The sequence below is a fragment of the Equus caballus genome, chromosome 14, assembly GCF_041296265.1.
Source record: "Equus caballus isolate H_3958 breed thoroughbred chromosome 14, TB-T2T, whole genome shotgun sequence".
In the NCBI taxonomy this organism is placed as follows: domain Eukaryota; kingdom Metazoa; phylum Chordata; class Mammalia; order Perissodactyla; family Equidae; genus Equus; species Equus caballus.
The window spans coordinates 63,362,709-63,387,739 of record NC_091697.1 but is presented as its reverse complement, the minus strand read 5'-3'; the positions used below and the strand labels follow the sequence as shown (position 1 = coordinate 63,387,739).

At 44.9% G+C, this 25,031-nt stretch overlaps 1 protein-coding gene and 1 non-coding gene across 2 annotated transcripts in view; both read right to left on the bottom strand.

The window, feature by feature from the left end:
- Positions 1-4,547: 4,547 nt before the first annotated feature.
- MIR9159 (microRNA mir-9159) lies at positions 4,548-4,686 on the bottom strand. The gene has a single exon (NR_128233.1). It is a non-coding gene; the product is annotated as a microRNA mir-9159 (primary transcript).
- A 1,778-nt stretch (positions 4,687-6,464) lies between these two features.
- The window catches only part of MARCHF3 (membrane associated ring-CH-type finger 3), a 136,327-nt gene continuing 117,760 nt past the window's right edge, over positions 6,465-25,031 (bottom strand). The window contains exons 4-5 of the mRNA XM_070233135.1: positions 14,043-14,252; positions 6,465-7,410 (exon numbers count right to left, since the gene is read on the bottom strand). Coding sequence (XP_070089236.1) covers positions 7,252-7,410; positions 14,043-14,252 — 369 coding nt within the window. The 3' untranslated portion in view covers positions 6,465-7,251. The remainder of the gene's footprint in view (positions 7,411-14,042; positions 14,253-25,031) is intronic.

Genomic DNA, 25,031 nt, shown 5'->3' with positions numbered 1-25,031 from the left:
TATTACTAATTAAATATATTATTTAAAATAATAATGTAAGAACTCTTAGATTACTAGAAATAGAAAAGAAACAGAATAACTCAGTGAAATTACATAAGAAAAATGTATAGCAAATAGCAACGGTGGAGAAACTTTGAGCACTCTTTAAGCCTGGGAGACCAACAGATATGCCTGCCAGCACAGCTGCAAGGGAAGAGGGCTGGAGGGCCTGGCCGCTGCGCTGAGACTGCTAAGACACTGAGCTAAGCGGAAGAGCAGGCTTACAAGGGGATCGACAAACTATGGGAACTAATACAGAGTTCAGCAAAAGTGCTAGTACAGGACAACCGAGTGTTCCTCTATATCAGCACTAACCCACTAGAAAATAGAATAGGAAATAAGGTATCATTGACAACAGCAACTCAACTATAAACTATTTACAAATTAAGCTAACAAAGGATGTTCAAGAATTTTATTGACAAAGATTAAAACTCCATTTCAAGACACAAAAGAACACCTGAATAACTGGTGATATGCTACGATTGTCACATGGGATTACCAAAAATTGTAAAGATGTCAATTTTCATGAAATTAATGTATAAATTGATGACAATTCCAATCAAAATTCCATCAAGACCTTTGAAACAACTTAACAAAACTATTCGAAAATTTATACACAAAAATAAAAAGCTTGTCCACAAATAACTAAGTCAATTTTGGAAAAAAGTAGACTGAAGTGGGCAGGGGGTGGGAGGAGGTGCTCATTCCACTAGGTATGGAGACACTAATAAGCTACAGTAAGAAAAATAGTGAGGTTATGCAGGCACAGACAGATAGACTAAAGTCACACGTTGAGTATGCGAAAGCAGCCTCATGTTTATATGGAACTGGGTGTATGGGACAGGTGACGCCACAAATGAATGAGGAAAGGGGAGATTGATCAGATTGTTTATATGGTGATGGAAAAATGCCTAAAGTTAGGGAGCTAAAGTTGGTTCCCTATCTTGTGTCACATACAGAGGAGCTCCAGGTAGATTGAAGGCCTAAGGGTGATACCTAAAACTATAAAGCTAAAGGAAGAAAATATGGGAGACTATCTTTGAGATTCTGGAATGAGAAAGGGCTTCTAAAACTTAAATATGACCACCCATAGTAAAAACCACATGACACAAAACAGATTGGACCATGTCAAAGGTAAGGATTTCTGTTCAACAGAGCAAACCACAGACAAACTTAAGAGACAGTGGAACAGATGAGAGATTCTGCAGCACGTCAAACTGACTTAGAGAGACTAAAAAGGAAAAGACGCCAAACCCAATATGAAAATAGAGAAGTACAGATTTGAACAGATACAAGTGATAAGACATAGCTTTATACTATCAGATTGGCTGAAAATGAACAAATAAAAAATAGCTAGTGTAGGAAAGGAGGGGGAGACTGAGCCACCACTAGGGGTTGTCTAAGGTGGTAGAGTCCTTTGGAGAACAAGACTAAAATAGTGAAATGAAATTTGTCCGCATCCTATGAACCAGCATTGCCACCGATGGATAGGAGTCCGGCGGAGCTCTCCCACAGGACTAAGGGAGGGGAGGAGGAAGCTGCCCATCGCTGCACTGTTGGTGGGGTCAGGGAGTTGCAGTAACACTAAGGGAATGGAAGTGAAATGGAATCCCCAGAAGCCATTAGAAGCAATGAGCTAGATACATGTGCAGCAACATGGAGAGACCTTAAAAACGTAGTGTTAGGTGGGGGAAAAAAGAACGAGATTTATAGCATAATAACTCTTACGTAAATTAAGACATACTCACAAAATAATGTTTTGCAAAGATATATACATATCCAGTTTATATATCAAAGATATCAGAGTGGGTGCCTAATGCAGGAAGGAGATGAGAGTGGAGATTAGGGATGAAGGGAAAATATTATAAAACTAGAAGCTGAGAGGCATCAGAGCATAGTGATTAAGAGCATGGGCTCGAGAACCTGGGTCTGAATCCCAGCTCCACCCCTTGTTAGCTCTGTTACCTCGGGCAAGTAACTTAACCTCTCTGGTTAAGCTTCTCCATGTATAAAAAGGGTCTGAGAGCTAATCTCCAAAGACGGCCCCAAACAATTCTGTCCCTCCCTTGTGTATGCAAGCAGCTCCTCCTATCAAGAGGCTGGGCCTGTAACTGCTTTGACCAATAGGATGTAAGGGAGTGACGTTCTGGGACTTCTAAGCAGGACAGAAGTTTCTTCCCTCTTGGAGCCCTGAGCTGCCATGGAAAAAGAGGGGCCCTTGAGGCTGAGAGGCCACAGGAGGAGCACCTGGGCCATCTGACTGTCTGAGACACCCAAGTATGACCAGAAGAGGCACTGCCCAGGGACCACCCAGGGGAGTCCAAGCCAACCCATGGAATAGTGAGATGTAATAACATGGCTGGTTTAGATCACTAAATTTTGGGGTGGTTTGTTAGGCAGCAATAGATGAGGTCGTTGTGAGTATTAAAGGAGGTAATTTTCAAAGTGCTGAATAGCGCATGGCTCGTGGCAAGTGCCTGGCACAATGTACATATTTGTGGAATAAAATAGAACAGGGACCCATATAGGCTCATGGTGATAGAAATTGTGTCATCAGACTGAAATGTATGATTAACTCAATTCTTTGCACCTGGTGCCCACAAATAAAATAAAATAAAATAAAACCTCTGACAGGGTCCATATATTCATTTCCTTGACAGGGTAACTATGGCCCTAATAGGTGAAAGGTGTGTTCAAAAAGCAGAGTTTCTCAAAAGGAAGCAGGGCTCTCTGAGCCAATCTCCTTCTGCTCTCTTTGTGCACAGAAACAACTGATGGACTCTATTTGTTTTCCTCTGTAGCACTAGATCCAGAACTAGCAAATTTTTTATCTGTGATGAATTCTCATTTAGCCATAGGCTCCAGTCTCAGGAAATGCAAGGATAACTGAAATCTACACATAATTCAAAGATCTCAGTCAAGGCAGTAATTTCAACCTCCAGAAGGGTCTCTTACGGTTCTTTTTTCTCCCAAGCACAGTGTACTCAATATATATCTGTCGATTATTTAAAATTAATCCCTCTTCTTTTTGAAAAGGATTTAAAACTGTTTGTTTGTGGTCCTTCAAATCATTTATCAAAGCTGTTTGTCAAAACACAAGCTAGGGTAAGTAACCCAGATGTGAGCAAGTGTGTGGAAGGAAGCGGAGGGAAAGGCACCGCCATTCATTCATGAACTACTGGGAGGGAAGCCCTACAAATCTCACAAGGACTGCCTGAGGTAGGTATGATCCCCATTTTACAGAGGCAAATACTGAGGCTTAGATAGGTGGGGTCACTTGTCCACAATGGGCAGCTAAGACACTGCAGAGCCAGGTTCAAACCCACCAATCTGACTCATAGCTGATTCTCTCACACCCTACTGAGCTGGGAAGCAAAGAGCCAGACTCACCCCAGAACAATTAAACAGCAAGGGAAAGGCTCTATGTCCCAAAGCCAACTCCTAGACACTGAGACTCCTATAAAGCCAAAAAGGAGGATGGTAGAACATAATAGCCGGCGTATTTCTGCAGAGCTGACACATGTGGAAAGGGTCTGCAATTGCCCAGGCATCACTATTTGGAGTGCCAACTTCCCATGAGTCCAGCCTCCAGGCCTCAGCGGCAGCCTGCTGGATCTTTCACGTGCTTGGTGGAGGGACAGCGTCCACCCAGTTCCATCCTGTTCTCAACCTTTCTCAATAATCCTGAGCCCCGTCCGCACTCGCTGGCTCACCTTCCATCCCAGTTAAGGCTTCAGAATTGCAACCTGGATTTCTCATCTGGCCCTAGGGCTACAAGCCGTGTGGCTGATCTTCAGATAGCTTCTGGGATTCAAGTGGAAAGGAAGCATGTGCCAATTTCCCTTCCTATATGTCTTTCTTCCTTCGTTCTTTTGGCCTTGGGATACTCCTGGCAAGGACAGGCTGAAGACAATGTTATAATGCCTGCCATGCCTGCTCTGTGAGCTGTGTGGAGTGTCAGGAGGGCTGAGACAGGCCCGGGCTGAGGGGGCCAGTGCCAAGAGGGGAACAAAGAGGCCCAGGGAGGAAACGGAACCTCCAGCTGGCTGCTGGCCAAATGCAGATAGCTGGCTGCTGTTTCACTTCCATTTTCTCCTGAAAATGAAATGACTGTGGCTTCAGCCCAGCAGAAAGTGACAATCCAGGGCACTCAGGGCACTGGGAAGGGAGACCAGGACACGAAAGACAAGTAACTTCTAAGTCATGCCATTTATTTATCTTAAATTGAGTTTTACAGCTCGTCTGAGCATTGGCTCAGTTCTCTGAGGAGCTGTAGAATTTGCGTGACGCTCTGTGTTTTCCATCCTGCCCTCGGATGAGAACATGAAGAAACGCGCACACACATGTGGGGGAGGCAGAGCACACTGGACTTGCTTCAGTTGTCAGTTTCCCCCTCTGGCTTCCCTGCGACACATACTTGTCTCTACTAGTATTCTCAAGACAAATAGTTAGGACAGGATGCGGCAAGGGCACAGATGAGAGAGGCCTGTGCAAGAAGTTGGTGAAAAAGGAAGCCGTAAACCACCAGAATCCTTTACCTGTCCCTCCTTGTTCCTTTCCCTGCTTCATTCTTGATCTTTCAAAAAGAAGGAAGCAAAGAAAGAGGACAAGGCTAGCAGGGTCGCTGGTAACATGTGCAGCACCTTTGCGCCAGTTAGCAAAAGGCACCCCTTCTTCCAGGCAGATGCAGCATGGTTGGTGAGAGACGCAGAGCTGCACTGCAGCCCCACCTGCCCCCTGCCCTCTTGGCTGGTGCTGTGTACATATGCTCAGTTCCCTACACTCTCCCACCTTGAACGATGTCAGGGTTAAAGGGCCAAGAGAGGAAGAAGTGTCCTCTAAGAACTTTCAGAATCTCAGATGAGCCCTGGTGCTGATGGAGCTCAGAGCCTCTCCCAAGGAGGACCCAAGCTGCTAGCCTGGGAAGGGAGGCACTGATGCCACTCTAGGAGGCCGGGAATGTCCTGCCACCACCCCACATGCAACCTACTCCTTGTGTTTAGACTCTGCTTTATTTCCCAGGGTGGGGATGCAAATATGGGAAAGAGACGTAACAGGCACAGTACTAACTGATAACCTTCCCAGCGCAGGAGCCCCGGGGAGCTGCCGGGGGCTGCCTGCCTTCGATATTTCACATCATTATATCTCATCTCATGGACCAGACAGCAAGAATACTCTGCAGCCAAGCCCAACAGGAAGTGATCCTGGGAATCTGCTGCTTCCTTAATTCATGGAAGAACCTGGGAGGAGAAACCATATGGTCCTCTCCTGAATGTTCACACCATTCACCGGGGAGGTGTCATTGGTTAACCTGATAGCTCAGGGACCAAGCCTGGGTGGACATCATTTATCAACTATATTACAGGGCTGCAATTTGCAAGCTACCAAGTTGGACTCTTGGCTCTGGAAATTTAATGTGTGACAGCTGCATGAAGCCAGTGGTATCCAGCATTTTAAAAAGGTCAATTAAGAAACGGTTGATGGTGGTGCGGCTAATGACAGCCCAGAGGGGTGACAGGACCGAGTAAACAGAAGGGCTGAGATGTATATTACTGGAATTGAAGTGTCGAAGTGAAGCGTGGTGGGGAGGAAATCTATTGTCACAAGCCATAAAGCACGTCTGAGTTTTGCAGCGGAGAGCAGTACAGCTGTTTCCCTCCCCAGGCAGCGTGGGGAGCTGTCCGTGAACGGAGGGCTCTGCAGACAAAGGCAACACCTGCATCAGCTTGATCAATCTGCAGACAAAAATCGTTACCCTCCTCACTGCCTGTTCCTCTCTCCCACCTGGGGAGCATAAGGCAGCCGCTGGAGTGATATTTGGAATGTGGGTCATGTTCTAGAAATCCATATTTTAAGCACTCCCCAAAGCTGGGCTCCGCCTTCTCCTCCCCGCGTGTGGGTGGAGGGGTGGACAGTGGGAGGCTGAGCGCCAACCCAAGCAAGTGCTTTCCTCAGACGACACATCTGCTCCCTGGCTTCAGTGAACATGCAAACGCAGGGTGCGTTTTAGACCCTTTACACTGCGATGGATAAAAAAGGGACATGAAGCCCTTAGCAAAAGTCTATTTTAGCCTGTGACGGAATTGGCTCATGGCTGGGGGAAGGCACTGTGTGGGGCTCTTTTTTTTGAAAATCAGACAAAGGGGTCTTAGGCTGCTAGGACAGGGTTTTTTGCCACATCTACCTGTCAAGCTAGAAATTCAATAGAGCAATGGAAATGCTAATTGATATGCAAAACAGGTCTGGAGTTCCTAGAAATGTGTACTGATCCTCCAATTCATTGTGAATGCAGAATTAAGATGGGTCCTCAATGAGATGGGAGCAAGAACACCAACCCTTTTTGCTTCCCCCCCTTTTTTTAAAAATCTACTTTGGGAAACTTCACAGGTTTTATGATTAAAAAAAAAGGATTGCAATCAGTGGGGTTTGTCTTTCACACACTGGATATTTATTATTAGAAAATAGCTTCTATCAGCTGTCAGTACCAAACAGGTTGAAAGGAGCGTGCTTCTCACCGTAATTTTTTTTTCTCCTTAATGAAATTTAAATAAACAGCTCACTGTGGGGAGAGCTGCCACACCTTTTGTTTTTTTCTCCTTTAAAAACTGAATAGTTAAATGAAGTTTAGTACAAAACATCCTCCACATATGACTTGTTCTGCAGTTGTTATGCTGTCCCCTTGAGTAAGAGACATAAAAGAGATGAAAAAGACCACTCAGGCTATCAAATACCCCAAAGAATGTACAGTAGGAACCAGAAAACAAATAAACTAACCCAAACACAACCCATCCAAACCAAGAAACCAGTTTTAACATTGGCTTTTCAATTTTGATTATCATCTAAGTTTAATATATATATATATATATATTTGAAATAGTAATAAAAAAGGAAGAATTGAATTGCATCCTTAGCAGGACAACCTTCCTCATAGGTTAAAGAGGTGTTCAGAAAATTCCATACAGTATCTGCTAAATAAACATGTTTGGCAGCTTAGCAAATATCATATGATTGCAGCATCCATGATCTGAAGTCAAACAGCATTTGCTTCCTTCTGGCGGAGCTCGTTGTGCGGGACGGTGTGCTAACGCGGCTCTGGATGTTCTCAGAGCCACAGGCTTAAGGAAGGGTTTGGGGTGGCTCAGTCCATGGCCCCAGTGCAGAAACTTCCAAACCCCAAACAACGAGTCAACCAACCAACCAACCACACGAATATCAAACAATTGTCTCCTTTGAGTTCCTCTTGGCAGAATGGAGGCCCAGCAAGGACTGCTGGTTGGAAGGGACGTTGACAGACTTTGGAATGAGGAGAATCACCCTCTGATTGGTCCGACGCCATTCGTTGTACAATCGACAGTGGTACCTAAATGACACCTGGGTTTAGGAGAGGAAAAATAAGGGAAGGTTTCAGATAAGCAGAAGCTGATAATCAATCCAAGAAACAAATATGTCATTTAAAACAGCTCCAAACAGCTGGCAGCAGTAAGGTGGGGGGAGAACCCTGGGCAAAGCTGCTCTAGCAAGCAGCTGAGTGTTGGGAGATTGGGCATCAAGCCGAGAGCCCTGCGTGTGGACCGGGGGAAGGGAGCCCCCGTGGCTTCCTTCATTCCTCCTCATATTGGGTAAAATCAGGGTATGAGTGGAAATGAGGCTCCTTCTGAGTTTGCATTTATTTTCATGGGAGTGATGTTTGGGCCCCAAAGTTGTGAAGAAGGTTGGCTGAAGGCGGAGGGCAGAGTGGGTTCAGTGCCAGCCCTTGTCCAGCTGTGGGACCTGTGCAATGTGCTTTCTGGTCCCCGTGGTTCCTCTCTATTAAATGAGAGGGATGCTAGGCCTTCATGCACCTCTTGCAGGCTGGATGCTCTACAACTCAAAGGACCCCATTTACAATGACTATGATAGGAAGGGTACTCTTGATACTGTGCTGTGGACAACCTGTACAACTGTACTTGGTGGCCTCGACGAGTGATCCCCAATTGCCTCCAGCTCCAGCATTCTATGGTTTCCAGGGGGGAAGCTTCAGCATGGGCACCAACTCCCCTGATAAGTTCTTCTTGAACCTCAGGCTGGGTTAGGTGCAACTTACAAGGGCACCTCCAGCGCCCTGTGCCTACCTCAGCATAGCATCAAGCGTCCTTGTTTCTCTCTCCCTCTGCACTAGAAGCTTCGAGAGCAGGGCTTCTGTCATATTCATCTTTGCATGCCCAGAACCTATCCCAGTGTCTGGCACTTAGGAAGTTGCTCAGAAGTTTGCTGAGTGAATGGATGAGTGAATAAGTATCCTACACTTTCTGATTGCAACTCTGCTTCAGACGGAGGCCTCCCTTACATAATATACATCAGTAAACCTATTGTCAATTGTGACATAACTGTGCCCCAAAAGTGCTTGCTTCTCATGTAAATACACTGGAATGAGACACTTACATCTGTGGTTTGTTTTGGAGAAGGCTGTCATAAAGCATTGATGGGCTGCCCGGGAAATTCAAAGAATCTGTACTTTTGAAGATGTACAAACTGCCTTTAAAAATGGGGTAGGTTCCAGTTTGAGTGCATCCAGGTGACTAGGTAAGTGCTGGGAGGGAAGGTGCCCATGAGCTTAGGGTGACAAATTATCCAGTTAAGGGCTGTTTAACCATCTGGGGTGAGTGGGGTGTGTTGATCCCAGTACAAGGTCCACGGTGGTCAGAGAGTAGGCTGTCCAGGGATTTGGGCTCAGTGTTTCTAGAAATGGAGAAGAGTGTAGGCCCTTGATCAGAAAGCGGTTGTTAGTCTTCAGGGCCAGATCATAAAATTCAAGGCTGCTCACTCAAATTTCTGAGGCTAGAAAGCAGATGCCAATGGCTGAGTGCTAGAGAGATCTGGGTATGAAAATACAAGCTTTTAAACTCACGCAGATGTGCTTTTCTCCAAAAGGCCCTGAACACGCTGAAGTGGATCAGGGTTTTTTTCTTTTCTTTTTTTTTAAGCTTGATTCTCTTATATCTATTCTGTCCTGCTGCTGCTTGGTGCTACTCATGAATGTAAGAGCAGCAGGTTGGAGAGCCTGCTGTTCAGGGCCGAGGGTAGGAAGAGGTAGAACATAGACAATTACTAATGAAGAGCTCTGGCAGTACAAGAAGTCTGGAATCTGGAAATACTACAGAAAAGCTGGATTGCAAATTGAGGGGCCCTTCACCCACGACGTTAAAGAGCTGTCAGGGTCCGGCCCGGTGGCGCAGCGGTTAAGTTCGCACGTTCCGCTTCTCGGCGGCCCGGGGTTCGCTGGTTCGGATCCCGGGTGTGGACATGGCACTGCTTGGCAGCCATGCTGTGGTAGGCGTCCCACATATAAACTAGAGGAAGATGGGCACGGATGTTAGCTCAGAGCCAGGCTTCCTCAGCAAAAAGAGGAGGACTGGCAGTAGTTAGCTAAGGGCTAATCTTCCTAAAAAAAAAAAATAAATAAAAAAAAAAAATAATAAAGAGCTGTCATGCTCAGCGTCAGTAAGCAGAGAGGTAGCTGTGGGCGCATGGAGGCAGCACTTTCTTCCACAGTGAAGGGAGCAGCCCACGAGCGCTGGGGCCAGGCACATGGGGCTGAATCCCCATCCTCCACTCAGTGGCTCTGGGACTCTGGAGGGGTTGTCTCTAAGCTTCAGTTTCCTCGTTTGCAAAATGAATAATGATGTCTGAGATAATGCATAAAAAGCACTTAGCACAGTGCCTCACACACACACACGTTAGTGTTCTTGGCCTGAAATTTTTGATGTGTTAAATATGGGAAAGGAGGTGATAATTTTGTGAGACTCCTCCTAAGATACCAGAAACTGGGGGGTGGTGGGGAGGATAGGGGAGGTTGGGCTATTTCTCTTGCTGTCAGTGTGGCTCTGGGCCAGGACAGGCTGCACCCCCTGGGAGCTTGTTAGAAAATCAGAATTTTGGGCTCCACCCAGACCTAAGGAATCAGAGCCTGCATTTTAACAAGATCCCCAGGTGATTTTCACATAGATCCAGGCCCAAGAAGCCTTGCTTCAAGGAACACAGGGGGTCAACGACTTGGCCAGAAAACACAAAAATCAGCTCACTTGTTCAGACAAATAAATGAGATCTTATTATGCATTAATCTATCTTAATTGCTATAACCCACTACAGTCTGCAGGCAAATTCAATCAATATGAAGAAAGTATCATGTGAAGATGACTCCTTATCAGGGAAAAGAAAGGAAGTTGGGCAGAAGGCAGAAGGGACCACGGTTTGGAAGTGGCCTGGGTTAATGCTAGGAGCTGGGAGCTCCAAGTCACTCCCTCTCCGCCACAGGACAGAAGAGAAAAAAAGGAGGTTTGATTTAGAGAAATAAAGAGGCAGTGAGAAAAAATAGACAACATAAACCAAAAAGAAGCTATAGCAATAGTAACGTTGGGAACTTCATTTAGCTATTTCCTAAATTTCCAAGGTTTTAAGGAGAGAGGAGGAATAAAGAGCACAAGGCCACTATTTTAAAATTACTATTCCTTCTGGGATGGATTTCTTGAAGTGTATTCATTTATTCATCCAAGGATATTTATTAACCTCCTATCATGGGCAAGGTCTATACAGAGTTGTGGTGACATGGGTGACACAAGGAGGGCTAGAATATATTAGCATTCTCTTCTCCCCATCAGAGAGGTGGCAGGCTGTGGCCCAAGGTTTGCTGTAAAGTCAAGGTAGGCTTTGGTATTCTGCCCTTCCTCTCTGGAGGTTATGGTGCTACCCAAGCATATTGATGGGGCCGGGGCTTTGTGAGTTGCCTTCCCTGAAATGGGCCCAGCTCTCTGATCCCTGATTGCGCCAGGGAAGAGAAGAGGACTGTGTGGGAGTAAATCAACCCAGAGAAATGCCCTGCAGGGGATCACACTGGACCCCCTCAGGCTGCCCGGGTGTGTCTAAACCAGCCCACAGTGGACCTCCAGGACAGTGTTCTCTTGGAGGTTTCTCCCCTTGATAATGAGAATTTACATGATTAAGCCATGGGACTGGGAGTCAGCTGGAGGAACCGGATCGTTCATGCATTTTGTTCTGTGATTTAACCCAAGTTCTGTGCTGGGTACTGGTTGCAGTGACACAGTGAAAGGAAGGACTTCCTGTGGGTCACTGCCCTGTGGCCTCCATTCTTGCACCTCTGAACTGGGAAACGAATTCCACTGTGGACAGTCTCTTAATGCGTGGGGTGGACTCAGTTCTCCTCTAGCTCTCTTGGTGCCTGTGCGTGGACTTCAAATGGTTTGTGACATGAACAGTGATGTTTCTGGGGCACCTCTCCCCTGAGCTCGCAGAGTGGAGTTGGCTGAGGCCTTGGCTTCCTGGTTCTTAGATGCTTGAGTTTTGGCATAGCAGGTTCCAGAAGGCAGAACTCCCAAGTTTGTGTCAAGATGGGGCCTCATGGCCACGTGAGCTGGCAAGGAACTCCAAAGGCACTCTCAGGTGTGCAGCATGGGTGCGTGTCCCTCTTCACAGCGCCCAGCGAGGCCCTTCCAAAAAGGCTCGTCTGAGGAGCCAGGCTGGGACTGACACCGTGTTTGTTTATCTAAGACATTTTCACAGCATATTCTCCTTAAGCCTGACAGCTTGTTTACAGTGGGTTTCTGCTGGAGGGCAGTTTCCAAGTGCTGTCAGCTTCTGAATTATGGCTCTTGCCAGAGCCGCTCAGCACAGCATTTATCTGGGAAGGAGTTAGTCTAGATTCGGTTACCTATTGCTGAGCTGACACCGTGGCAACACGTTCTTCACACCAGTCAAAGGGGACAAATGCCTTTCTTTCTCTCTAGCTGCTTTGCATTATATAGAGGGCAGTGGGGGAGAGGGGGCGGTGGGAGCTGGAGGAGCAGGGAAGCCATCATTACAAAACTCGAAAAATTGGTGCCTCTGCTGGGTGCTCTGATATATGTTACTGATGTTATCTCACCTAATCCTCACAACAGCCCATTGACCCAGGGGTTATCAATCACTTTTAATAAAAAGGAAGGATGATCAGAGAGGTTAAGTACCCTGTTTGAAGTTACACAGCTATTAGGATGCTAAATCTTGAGTTTGAACACAGGGCCTTTAGATTCTAAATGCACGTGCTTTTCCCTATGCAGCACGGCCTCTTGGAACATTTCCAGAGTGAAGTATGTTCTCCCTCTCCTGGAAGAGCCGACTCCACGTACCTTTCCCACCCAGACCTTCCTTTCACCTGAAATGGACATGAAACAGGGTGACATCCATTCTTCTCTAGGTAATCTTTTTCTTTCTTTTTTTCCTTTCTTTTTTCTGCTCCCCCTCCTCATTCCCTTTTCTTTCTTTCTTGTTGTGTAAGTGTTTGCTTTACAAAGCAGGTTTTCAGAAAGGCCTTGAAATGATTTGAAAGCCCAGTATTTAGGTCTACATCTTCATCCATCCTTCATCTTAGGAACTCTCTAAGAAAAATCACAGCCTAGTAAACCTCTAAACATGGTAAAAACGTCACTGGATTATTTTCCAAAGTACTTTCCTGTGTACTTTGTCACCTCAATCTCCTAGCACCCGGGGAAGTTGGCAAGATGGGTTTTACTATCACCCCCACTTCACAGATGAGGACACTGAGGCTCAGAGAAGTACAATGACTCTCCCAAGGTGGCGCACTCGACAGGGAGTTAGACAGTGCTACGGAGGCCACTTAATGTCTTATTTCGAACCCGCTTCTCATCACAGTGTCCTTGTGACTTCGGAGTCAGTTTCACTGCTTGACTCCCAAGGAATCAGGACACATTTTGGAAGCTTAGACTTTTAAAGGAGGCAATAATAGTTTTGCTTGGGGGCTTCATTAGGCTGGGAACAAATGCCTAAATGAACTAGAAAACTCGGATAAAGTCTGCAGCATCAGAACACTCCCTATTTACCAAGGCTCGAGTCATGTGCCCGTTACTGAGACTGAAGTATCTCCCCCATTTACCGTCTGAACGCTCTCACCCACGGGGAGGGACAGAGCTGGGAGAGCCGCGCCATGAAGGAGCCGGAAATGAGCAGAGGGTTGTGCTCAGGGTCGGAGGAATGGCAGCTGGTGGGACGGGGTGTGGAGGACAGCGGAAGGGAGGAGTTGTGAGTGCTAGAGGCTGCCCCATGTTGACCCTGAGTTATGGGATATGGGAATGTACACTTGAGACAGGAAACACATATTGAGTAACAATGGAACGTGCTCAGATTAGAAGTCAGCAGGCACGGGAGAGTAACACCAGGAAGCAGGGGGCCTGCTTTCTGAAACTATTCTGGAAGATAGTGACGTTCTTCCCTGCAGGTCCCAGACCTGCACAGAGAGAGGGACCACGTGGTGCACTTCTGGGTGCTGCCAACGGGTGCCCGAGCCATCAACTTACTTCACGAGTTAAAAGGATGAAAAAACAGAGATGTTTAAAAATCCTTTCCCGTGTGCAGCAGGAATACTTATTGCGAAATGGTTTTTCTTTGGTGGCGGCCTCTTAGCTAGATAAATGAGTGTTTTTATGGGCAGTAGAGTCAATATCCCAACGCACAGAATAATCATCACGCAAAGTGCAGCTCCACGTCCAACAAAGACTTTAGGCTGTGTCAGGATGTCAGGAGAAAAGAACCAGCAGGAGGATTCATGATCTGTGCAGACAGCAGCGGCCAAGTGCATCATTCATAATACCCCACAATCCCAGCAAAAGTGAGGAACATAAACAAGAGAAAGCAAACCCCATGCCTCCTAAGAGAGGGAGTCCTAGACTCCTGGAGGAGAGAAATGTCCGGGGGGAGTGTGTCTTTGACTGATGGGCTCTCAGGAGTGGGGGTTTTCCTGGACTTGATCTGCTCTTCCCAGCAGTGCACACACATGTACACATGCACGGACACTCACATGCAGTAATAAACCAAACCACACGCTCTCGCCAGCATTTGAAGGTCTGTCTTCTACGGGGCAGGTGAGATGTGCTACAGACAAGAGGGAAGGCTGTGCCAGCTGTGGGGCTGCCAGCTCCAGCTGGCCTGAACCCCGGGCCACCGGCCATACTTACTAGTGTCCAAAAGAGGTAAATAGTGAAGAGTGCGACAGTGAGTGCAATCAGTCCGACGGCTTCGAGCCGACTACTAAAGTGCAGGTGGTCCACGGCGCCCCGCAGGCAGAGCCAGCCCGAGATGGTGGCCAGGGGAGTTATGAACAAGAAGCACACCATGTCTCCAAACAGAGTCCGCTTCTCATGCTGGGGGCCTGGGTTTCTGAGCCACTGCCAGGGAAAGGGAGACAGAGAAAAACAAGGAAAAGGTTAAATACCAGTGTGGAGTGGAGACACTACTCTGAAGGTGACTTTGTCTTCAGAATCTGGGGAAAGGTACTTCTGACTGGTTCTGAAATCACAAGGAAGCATTAGGGGCTCATTCCCATGTCCCCGCCCCTGAATAACAGTGATTATGACAATAACATAATATCACAATAGCAATTATGATAATAATAAATAATAATATTAAAAGTGTCCTTGCTGTAGATAGCTTGCTATTTCTGAAAATAATTCAGTGGTGACTATTATGAATCACAATGATCGTATGTGAAAGGTAGAGAGGATGTTATCTTTGGAAGGTAACAGTTGAGGTGCAAGAAGTTCTGTCATGTGGCCAAAGCCTTCCAGGGTCTTGCCTCTGGAAATATGTGCAGGAAAGGGTTAACTCAGTAGGCTTGGGTTGCTCAAATCCTGCAGGTTCCCAAGAAACAGCAGGTTTCAAGACTGGCTCCTAAGAGATGAGTTCTGAGTCCTTGTAATATTCTGCCCGATAACTGAGTTTTTGTGTGGTCACAAGGTCACATGGTACCAGTGTGATCAAAGAGTTTATGCCAAAATGTGATTTCAGCTGATCACCTGTTTTTGCCCTGGGGGGTTGGAGTCTGAGTAGCTGGGGTCAGTCATGCAGGTGCTGCATACCTTGTGACTGACCCCAATAAACAATTTGGACACCAAAGCACAGAGAGCTTTCCTGGTTGATAACACTTTGCACGTGTTGTCACAAATTGCTGCTGGAAAAATTAAGCACATCTGTGCATCATCACTGGGAGGGGACACCTGGTAGCTTGTGCCTGGTTTCTCCTGGACTTTGCCCATGCACCTTTTCCCTGTGCTGATTTTCACCTGTGTCCTTTTGCAGTAATAAATTGTAACCATGAGTATAAGAGCTTTCGTGTGTCCTTCTAGTCAATCACTGAGGTTGAGGGTCTTGAAGATGCCCCCACATAGAATGAGACACACCTGACTCCATGAACTCAGTAATGACTCCACCCTCATGTTTTAGGACCCTGAACCTCCTACTTAGGACCCTCCTACTTAGGACCCTCTCTGACATCTTAATTGTGCTACCGTCTTGACTGGGCCAACCCCAAAAAGGATGGGGAAAACTTCGTGCTTGTTGAAAGACTAGAGGAGAGGAAACAGGGTTGTTGTCCTCCCACTTGGAGAATTGCTGAATGCCTGCTTAAATGTTTTCCATAATCCATTCTAGGAAAAGTCATGCTTACGTAGTGGTGTCAGTAATAGTGGGAATGAGGCCTTTTGGCTTTTCTTCAGATTAGCACTGACACATGTCCCCAAATAATTTGACATTCCCATCTCACTATCCCATGTAGTAATGACAGAGGCCGAGGAGTCCAGAGGAGTGGGGTCAAACACAGATGAGTGGGGGTGGGGAGAGACACTGGCTGACTCTGTCTTCCATCTCGTCCCACCAACGAATGGGCTTAGCAGGGCTGTGGGGTGGCATGCCAAACGGGAGCACTGTGGGCTGCTGAGCAGACACCCCAAGTGGCCGGGGCAGCAATTCCCACAAACCATTGGTGGGAGGGAATGGACTATGACATGGAAGACAAGAATGGGTGGAACTGATAGGAGAGAAGGGAAGGCCATGCTCAAGGGCAGAAGGAAGAGACTGAAGAGCTGCAAAGAGGGCAAGCAAGCTGAGGAAAGAGCAGTATAAGGCTGCAAAAGCCTCAAGGAGTGTGCAGAAGAGAGGGAAGGAAAAAGGCACAGAAGAATGCTCTCTGGGAGGTGCCCATCCTCCAATGCTTGCCTGAGGCAGATATCAATGACCTGGAATGCCAGACATCCCACTTTCCAGGAACAACCCACCTTAACAATGGGCTGAGGTGCTGAAAGAAGTCAACCTCAGATCAGAAATAGACCTGTATAAATACCAAAAACTAGATAATGGGCAGTTGACTTGTCTGTGAATGTAAATACAGCATTATAAAAATTTAATATAAACACCAAAATGATCACGTGCAAACGGTATTAACCCTGGCGCGTGTTGTCGTGCCACCCTAGACATCTCAGCAGCTTCAAAGAAATTCAGAGTTCTTATTAATTAACATTTCTTGCCTAAATCCTGGGAATGTTGCTCTGAAGTGGAGAGGAGAAATCAGCCATTATTATTCCAATTTTACAGAGGCTCAGCAGGGTTAAATGACTGTCCCAGCGGGTTCAGGGGTTGAACTGAGAAGAGGGTCAGGATCTTTCCACTCTTGTTTAGATGTCCTATCAGCGAAATATTTGAAAATTAAAATTGCAAGACATTTAGAAATCCTGATTCTTAAACAATGGTGCCCCAAATGCAGCCACCTCACTCCCTGCTTCCCTGGAGCCAGACGGGGAAGCCCGACCTGCTTTCCTCTGTACTCCCCACTTGTTGGAACAGAGGAAGTTCTTGATAAATACGTGACAGATGTGCACAGACAAGCTGACCTCATTGGCTGAGATTTCCCTCAATTTCTTTTGTTTGGAAATTCTGGATACATTTTATTAAAAAGAATTTAGTACTTTAATTATTTATGTGGCCCTTGACATTACCCAATAAAATGACTCAGGTACGGGAGGAGGTAATTATGAATCACTACTTATCTCTGTCTGATGTAAAATAAACTGCAAAGGCAAACTAGAAATTACTATTGCTTGTTCCCAGTTTCCTATTTCCTAATTATTCTCTGATCTACATTCCTAAAAAATTTCCAGGTTATTTTATATGTCCGTGATCACCCGATATCTGGAGTCCACTCCTTATTAACGCTACATATATATTTTTGGCTCAGCTTACTCTTTGTGTTGTTTGCTGCTGAGTCATATTTAGGTATGAAGTTCTCTAAATGGGTACTATGATGTTAAAATCTGTGACTTCTTCAGAACTTCAAGTGTTATTTATCTCTTACACAAATGCAGGCCCCACGAACAAGAGCAGTGGTAACAAACTGTTGCTGAGAAAAAATTGCCCTGAGCCCCGGTAAGAACCCCTGCCAAAGTATCCAAATGGGTTGATACAGGATATTTATGTAAGCAGAGTTTATTACAGAGAAAGTGTGATTACAGCTCAATTTTCCAGCAAAAGGGGACTGTCTAAATAAATTATGGAATTTATGTAAAATAGAATATGATATATAATTTCAAATGATAATGTACATTTTATATTTACTGACATGATATATTACTGAGCAGGAAAAGAATTCTACTGGACAGAATGTGATCCTTTATATGTAATAGTGTATTTACATACACATAGACATTTATATTTACATAGACGTAGTGGATTTACATAGACAAAGATGAGAAGGATACCCAGCAAAATAGTGGCTATTTTTGGTGGTGGAATCATGAGTGGTCTTTAATTTTTTCCTTTTTGTATGTATTTTCTTGTTTTTCTAAAATGATGATGGATTACCTGTGGAAATATATATGTATATATTAGCTGTGCAAAAACATCGAGAGAGACAGATACACACACACACACTGAGACAGGCAGAGACGAGGGAGTCAGGGGAGGGAGGTGTCTAGCTAGAGCATAGCAAACTATAGCAGTGAAAAAACTACTACTGAGCTATGGCTGGGGCAAGCTCAGTGCTGGAAATTTGGAGTTTATGAGGCACTATCTCAATGAGTCTTCATAGTAACCCTGTGAAGCAGGTGCTAACATTATCCCCATTTTACAGATGCAGACACTGGGGAGCAGAGAGTGTAATCACTCACCTAAGGATAGATAGCAGGTGGGTGTTAGAAGTGGGATGCAAACCAGCCTCACTTTTCTGTTCCTTGTTTTCCATATTTACATTTTCTTTCTGCACCAAATGGCATTTGTGTGTGTGCGTGCCCATGCGTGTGTGTGTGCATGTGCGTGTGATGTGCATCCACTAGATTTTTTGCAAATTTCAGCTAGGTGGGATATGGTAAGTCCTGCTGTTTTATTGATACATCAGGTAGCTGAATGGTTGGCTGGCCAGGATGTTATCATGGTAATTTTATAAAATATTCTTAGGCTGCTGTTCTCTTCTATGTTAACTCTTTTACCAAGCCACAATGAGGTCCATTTTCCGCATGCTTAATCTCAGCTACATTATCATGCCTTTTGGCCTAATTCATAATAGACAAAAGGTTGATCTCAATTATTGTTCAATTACATTCCTGCTCTTATATGTCTTCTGCCTCTCTTATCAGTTATACTTATTATACATAGAGTATTATACCTATTCTGTAGCAGTATCTTCACATCCCAAACATTCAATAAAGAGCAGGCTGAGGCAGAATGGCAGGTTTGTGTGTCTGTCTTCCCACCTGACCTGACGTGGGCCCTTATCTTTACATCACTGGCATGTAGCACATTCAACACTCACAATGTTGAATGAATGACAGTAGCTTATATTTACTCAGACCCTATGGAATGCCCAGCACTGCCTTCTGTCTTATAAGCTACATGTAGTAAATGATTCTCTCTTCAATAATCTTTGAAAGAGGTATCATTATTATCACCACCATTTTACAGATAGGGAAACTGAGGCACAGAGAAGTTAGATAACTTGTAGAAGATTGGCCTTGGCTTTGATCCATGTAGTCTATCTCCAAAGACTATGCTCCTAACCACTCTATTATAGAATCTTTTTTTCTGCTGAAGAAGATTCACCCTGAGCTAACATTCGTGCCAATCTTCCTCTATTTTGTATGTGGGTCACCACCACAGCATGGCCACCAACAAGCAATGTAGGTCCATGCCTGGGAACCAAATCCAGGCTGCCAAAATGGAGCGCACCGAACTTAACCACTAGCCCATGGGGCCCACCCCTATATCATCATTTTTCAGTTAAAAATAAAAAGGGGGGCATGAAGCAGGGAAGAGAGGCTCACAACTTAACCATTCTTATCAGTGCGAAAAAGGAATACTTACTTATGGTTCCCTTGGTTTGAGATACCAATTAATTCATCCTGCCTTGTGGGTGGCTTTTGCAGCTAAAATATCATTCTTGAAGAGTCTTTAGTTTAACCTTGGTCCTCAGCTTACATTGTCGGGGGAGGTTAGCTGTATTTTAAAAACGGAGGTCAATGACTGAGAATACTAATTTGTATGGCATCTTTCAACTTGGCAGCCCACCCATATGGCGGCCAGGGGATCTGTGGGCAGCCCAGGGCACCCTTCCTGCCTGTTTTTCTCTGGTTGCATCAGAAACATAAAGCAGACAGAGATCGTGCTACTGAAGGCCTGGCAGTGAGCTGCCTATTTTCCTGTGGTGATCTCATTCCAATCACTAACTTGTGCCTAAACCATAAGATTGGGCTACTCTTGCAAATAGGTACAAAAACCAACCAACCAACCAGCTAAACAAAACAGAAACCCTCACTGTGATCAGCAGCGTAGAGCGTGAGAAAGCAGAGGGAATTAGGGCAGCATTCCACTGCCAGGGACACAGCATCATTCACTGGCTGTAAATGCACATCCGACATGAGCCAGGCACTAGTGGTTACTTTCAAGGTGGGTTAACTGTGGGTTCGGATCTAATTACAGCGTCAATCTCTTAAATCCCTTACTGGTGGGTAGGGGTGAAGGGGAGGCAGTGCTACAGGACATTAGATTCTGCCTCCCAGGCTCTGAGTTAATCAGCTTAAATTCCCAAGGTAGACAGGACATCGCGGAGGTCAGTTTGTACTAGAACCAGATTACACTCTGGTGGCTAATAGTTCTGATCAATTACCACCTTCCCCATGAATCTTCTTAATGAGAAACATCACGAGAATGAAAGAAACTGATAGAAGGGATAACTGATAGAACCGTAAAAAATTTATGGAGCAGAAAAAAAAAAGGCATGGTCTCACGATGTTTACTCACTTGGGTTTATCTGTCTGAGTGTGTCCAGTTAATCTGACACTTGGCAGAGTTATTAACCAAGGGCTTGCCTTTCTTGGGATGAGTCTTATTCCAAGCACGACACATCCTACGCTAAGCTGTCTTGCTGGCCTGCGCAATGTGAAAGGGGCAGTGCGGTGATTAGGTGATATGTGACAGGTCCTTTGCATGATTTAAAATTGAAGATGAAACCTAAAAATCACGCATTTCAATGAACTCGAAACATAGCAGAGAACAAAAACAAACAAATAAACTCCTACCAGTGTTTTAAATCCCTGAACTCCACAGTCTGTCAGTGAATTTCCAGGACTGTTGAAGTAGCACAGAAGGAAATTCTGACCCAGAGGAGCTCAGGAGATGCTTGCTCCAGACATCCACCAAACCAGGCTGGCAGCAGTGCACTGCAAATGAAAACTTTATGGAGGATTTGCTCATGACCCTGAAATGTCAGTCTCTAGCTTTGGCCTCTCTCCAAACCTCCAGATGTGCATATTCAACAGCCCACTCAACATCTCCACGTAGATGACTAATAGACACTCCAACTTCATCTGTCCGGAACAGCACTCTTGATTTAGCACTTACCTCACCACCCTTTTTTTCCTCCAAGTCTCCATATCAGTAAATGACACCACCATCCACCCAGTCGCTCAGTCATCCTGTTTCCTTTCTGTGTTTTCCCCCAAACATCCAGCCCTTCGGTAAGTCCTATTGGCACTCCCTTCAGCATACATCTGGAATCTGCACTTCTCTCCATTTCCACTGCCACTATCCCTGGGCCATCATTGTCTCCTCTTTGGGAGGCAACAGTTTCCCTGCTTCCATTCTGGCCACCCTATAGTCCAGTTCCAAAACAACAGTCCCAGTGACCTTGTTAAAAATGTGAATCAGATCATGTTGCTCCTTTGCTTAAAACTCTCCAGTGGTTAGAATAAAGGCCAAACGCTTTACCTGGGACTGTAAGAAGACCTGACCTCATCCCTGCATCTCCTACTGCTTCTCCCCCTTCATTTCCAATCCTTACATGTGGCTGTTTCCATACGGGGAACAGGCCTTGCCATATTCTTGCACGGTTGGCTCCTTCTCATCATTTAGGTCTCAGCTCAATTGGTACCTTCTCATTGAAAACACTCCTTGTACCTGCCAACATCACTTGGCTCTGTTTTCTACAGAGCACGCAACACTCTCTGAAATGATGCTGTTTATTTATTTGTCTGTTTACTTGTTTATTTTTTGCTCCCCACTTCAATGAGAGCTCCATGATGGCTGTTCATTTTTGAATGCCTCAATCCAAGAACAGTGCTGGACCATAGTAGCTGCTTAATGAAAATGAATGAAAAACCTCTCAGGTGCTGGTAGCCCGACAAGAAATGATCTTACAGCATTAGTTAGACTAATTAAATCAATTGGTAAGGAGAAACTTTGTTGGTGTGTAAACATCATGTCATCAAGTTCACTGCTTTTAACTTTCTAGACTAGAGATAGCATTCCTTATGTATCGCTTTTTTTAGGTTTCCAAGAGAAATACCTACGCATTGTTTTGTTGGTACAGGGTGACAAACTTGTAGTTTCCATTCAAGCTTTTTTTCTAAGATGTAAATAACTGTGGGATACCATCTATTTTTCCAGAGATCATGAAATAGCATGAGAAACCCAGAAAATTATTCAAGGTCCTTTGTACTGTTTTAGTCACAATTACTATCTTTTTTCCTAGAAGAAAACTACCTTGAAATATATGAGAAAAAGACAATACCAAATGTCCATTTAAAAATTACACAACTCTAGTTCAATCAAAAACATGTACTGAGTGCCTATTGTGTGCCAGATATTTTTACTGAATTTAATAACACCAGGTGGTGTTATTATTCCCATTCTGAACTGGGACATTAAAGCCCAGCGAGGTTAAGTACTTGGTCAAGGTTACATGGTAGAGAAGCCAGTATTTGAAATCTCTAGCCTACTGTCCTTTCAGCTCTTTCCTTCTGCTTGCTTTAGCACTACAGAATATCTTGATCCTAATTTTTGTTCGCTCCTACAATGGATGAAGGGATAAAACATGGGCTAGGAAGCGGGAGATGGGACACTGTTTCCAGCTGCATCCCCTTGGCTCCCCCAAATGCTGTGTGACCTTTATCAAGCTCTTTCAACTCTTGCGGAGTGAAAAATGACAGTCTTCCTCAAAGGAGTGAGGAAGGTGCAGCTTTGAGGGGAGTGGTGAAAGACCTTCTCTAGTTGTCTTAAGTTCTCACTCTTGTTCAAAACATCAGGTTCTACTAAAGAGTGTACGTGTCATCCTTCAGCCCAACTCTTCTGAGCTGTAGGCTTGTGTATCCCGCTGCTTCTTGGGTATCTCGCCATCTGTGTAACAAACATCTCAAACTTTCTGAGGTCCACAGTAGAACACTGGATTCACCTCCGCCACCCCAACTCTCCCACAAACCGATTTGTCTCCCAGGTTGTCTCACACCAGTACATGGCAACACCCACACCTGGTGGCTCTCGTAAACAACTTCAGCGCCCTCTTTATTCACTCCTCATTCCCCTGGCCCCATATCCATCTATCAGCAGGTCCTGTCACTCTTCTGGAATACATCTTGAAAACGTTCACCTCTCTCTTTCTTTCTAGTCCCTCTACTCTTTTCCAAGCCACCCTCACCTTTCACCTGAACCATGTAATGGCCTCCTCACTCTTCTATTCCTGTTATCCTCAAATCCTGTTTCTATAAAGCAGCAAGATGACTTCTCTTGCTTAAAATCCCCCAGTGGCTCCCCATCGCACTCGGTCTGCAGCCTTGCCGTGGCCCACAGGCCCTGTGTGCTGTAGCCCAGGTGTGTGTACCTCGGGCTCCACAGACCCCCAAGGCATCTGAGGATAGGATTCATGAGATCTGAGATTTTCAGATGGGGGAAAAATAAATCACATCTTTATTTTCACAACCTCTAACTGAAATTTAGCATTTCGTTGAGTTATACAGAAATCTCAGTGGTACTAACAGTACCTGTGACTTTGTCACCAATAGAAACCACAGATATTTCCTATCATATTACAGCTGTAAACATATATCTTGACATAGTGTTACTTCAAAGTTAGTTTTTAGATCTGCCACAAAATGTGTTAACTATAAACTTATAGTTTATAAACTTATAGTTTATATCATAACTTTGTCTTTTAAATATTTTGATAGCTATATTGTAATGTAAATGGATTTCTTTGCATTCCTATGTATTTTATCTTAATCAATTAAAAACATGATCCTGAGCCGGATCCATAGGCTTACAACAGACTGCCAAGGGATCTAGTTCCCTTGACCTCTCATAAAATGCTCCTCGCAGTGTTTTTCCCTATTTCAGAAATACTGAACTGGCCTGCTGCAGAGCCTTTGCAGTGGCTGTTCCTTCTGCCTGAAACTCTTCTTTCCACACCGGTTCCTTCCCATTGGTCACATCTCCGCTTCAATGTCACCTCTTCAAAGACCGTCACAAACCACCACACATTCTCTCACCCAGTCATTCCTCACCACAACAACTTGTTTTATCTTTTATAACATTTTATCGTGATCAGAAATAATTTATTTATTTACTCGTTTATTCTATGTCTTTCTCCCTAGCAGGTAAGTTCTATTAGTACACGACATTCTTCTGGCCACAGTTATATACCCATTTCCTAAAATATTTAATTTGTGTTTGATAAATGTTAGCTGAATACATAAATCCTTCCAAACCAGAGGATTGCTTTGGGTAGAAATCAGATGAGTTTAGCTGAAACATATACATACATACATATGAACATTCACCCTGACTCTTCTGATCAAATATAGTAATTTTTTTTTTGAGGAAGATTAGCCCTCAGCTAACATCTGATGCCAATCCTCCTCTTTTTGCTGAGGAAGATTGGCCTTGAGCTAACATCTGTGCCCATCTTCCTATACTTTATATGTGGGACACCTATCACAGCATGGCTTGACAAGTGGTGTGTAGGTCCGCAGCCGGGATCTGAACCCACGAACCCCAGGCTGCTGTAGTAGAACGTGTGAACTTAACTGCTGTGCCATGGGGCACAGACACAGACCTATTGGTTGCCTGGCATTCACAGCTGTGATTTGGCTGAAGAATAAGTCATACTCAAGGACACCTTGGAGATCTGTGATGCTCCTTGGAGGACTTGGGCCAATAAGCCAATTAATGGGCTATAATGCTCCATAAATATTATATTTGTGTCTGGGACATTATAATTTGGCTCTGGCATTATTTAAACAAATGCTACACACATTCACACCAATAGTTTGAAATTTTCCAAAGATTTGCAGCATAGCAGGACTAGATGTCAAAATAATTTTATATATTCACTTGCAACCTCAGGTATAAGCAACATGGGAATCACTTCTCTCTAATTGTTTTAGATCGTCACTGTGTAGAAGTGATCACAGCCAAATGGAGATTGCTTATCCGAAATATGAGAAGATGCTGCAGAATTATGTGGCATATGTGATCAACATAAAGCCAGAAACAGAAAAAGAGGAGATAAACAACCAAGAGAGGATGGAGAGCAAGAAAACAGAAATTTCCGGAAGAAATTGATAAATGAAATGCACAGTGACAAAACCAGAAATGATTTACTCTGGGAGACAATGGATTCATACTGTGTTGTCTATTACAAACAGGACACAAACAGTAGCTCCCAGTCCCAAGCGCTGCTTCATTTTGGCTCTTGTAGGGCCCCTGGCCCCCCAGTTGGTAAATTTGCTCGCATCTAACACCCTCTCTACTGGCCTGCTGTTGGAGCCCAGGTTTCTGAAGCTTTGAATAATTGCTTCCAGCAGAAGGACAGGATCATGGGGTACAAGGTGCCAGGACACTGTACCAAGTAAGAA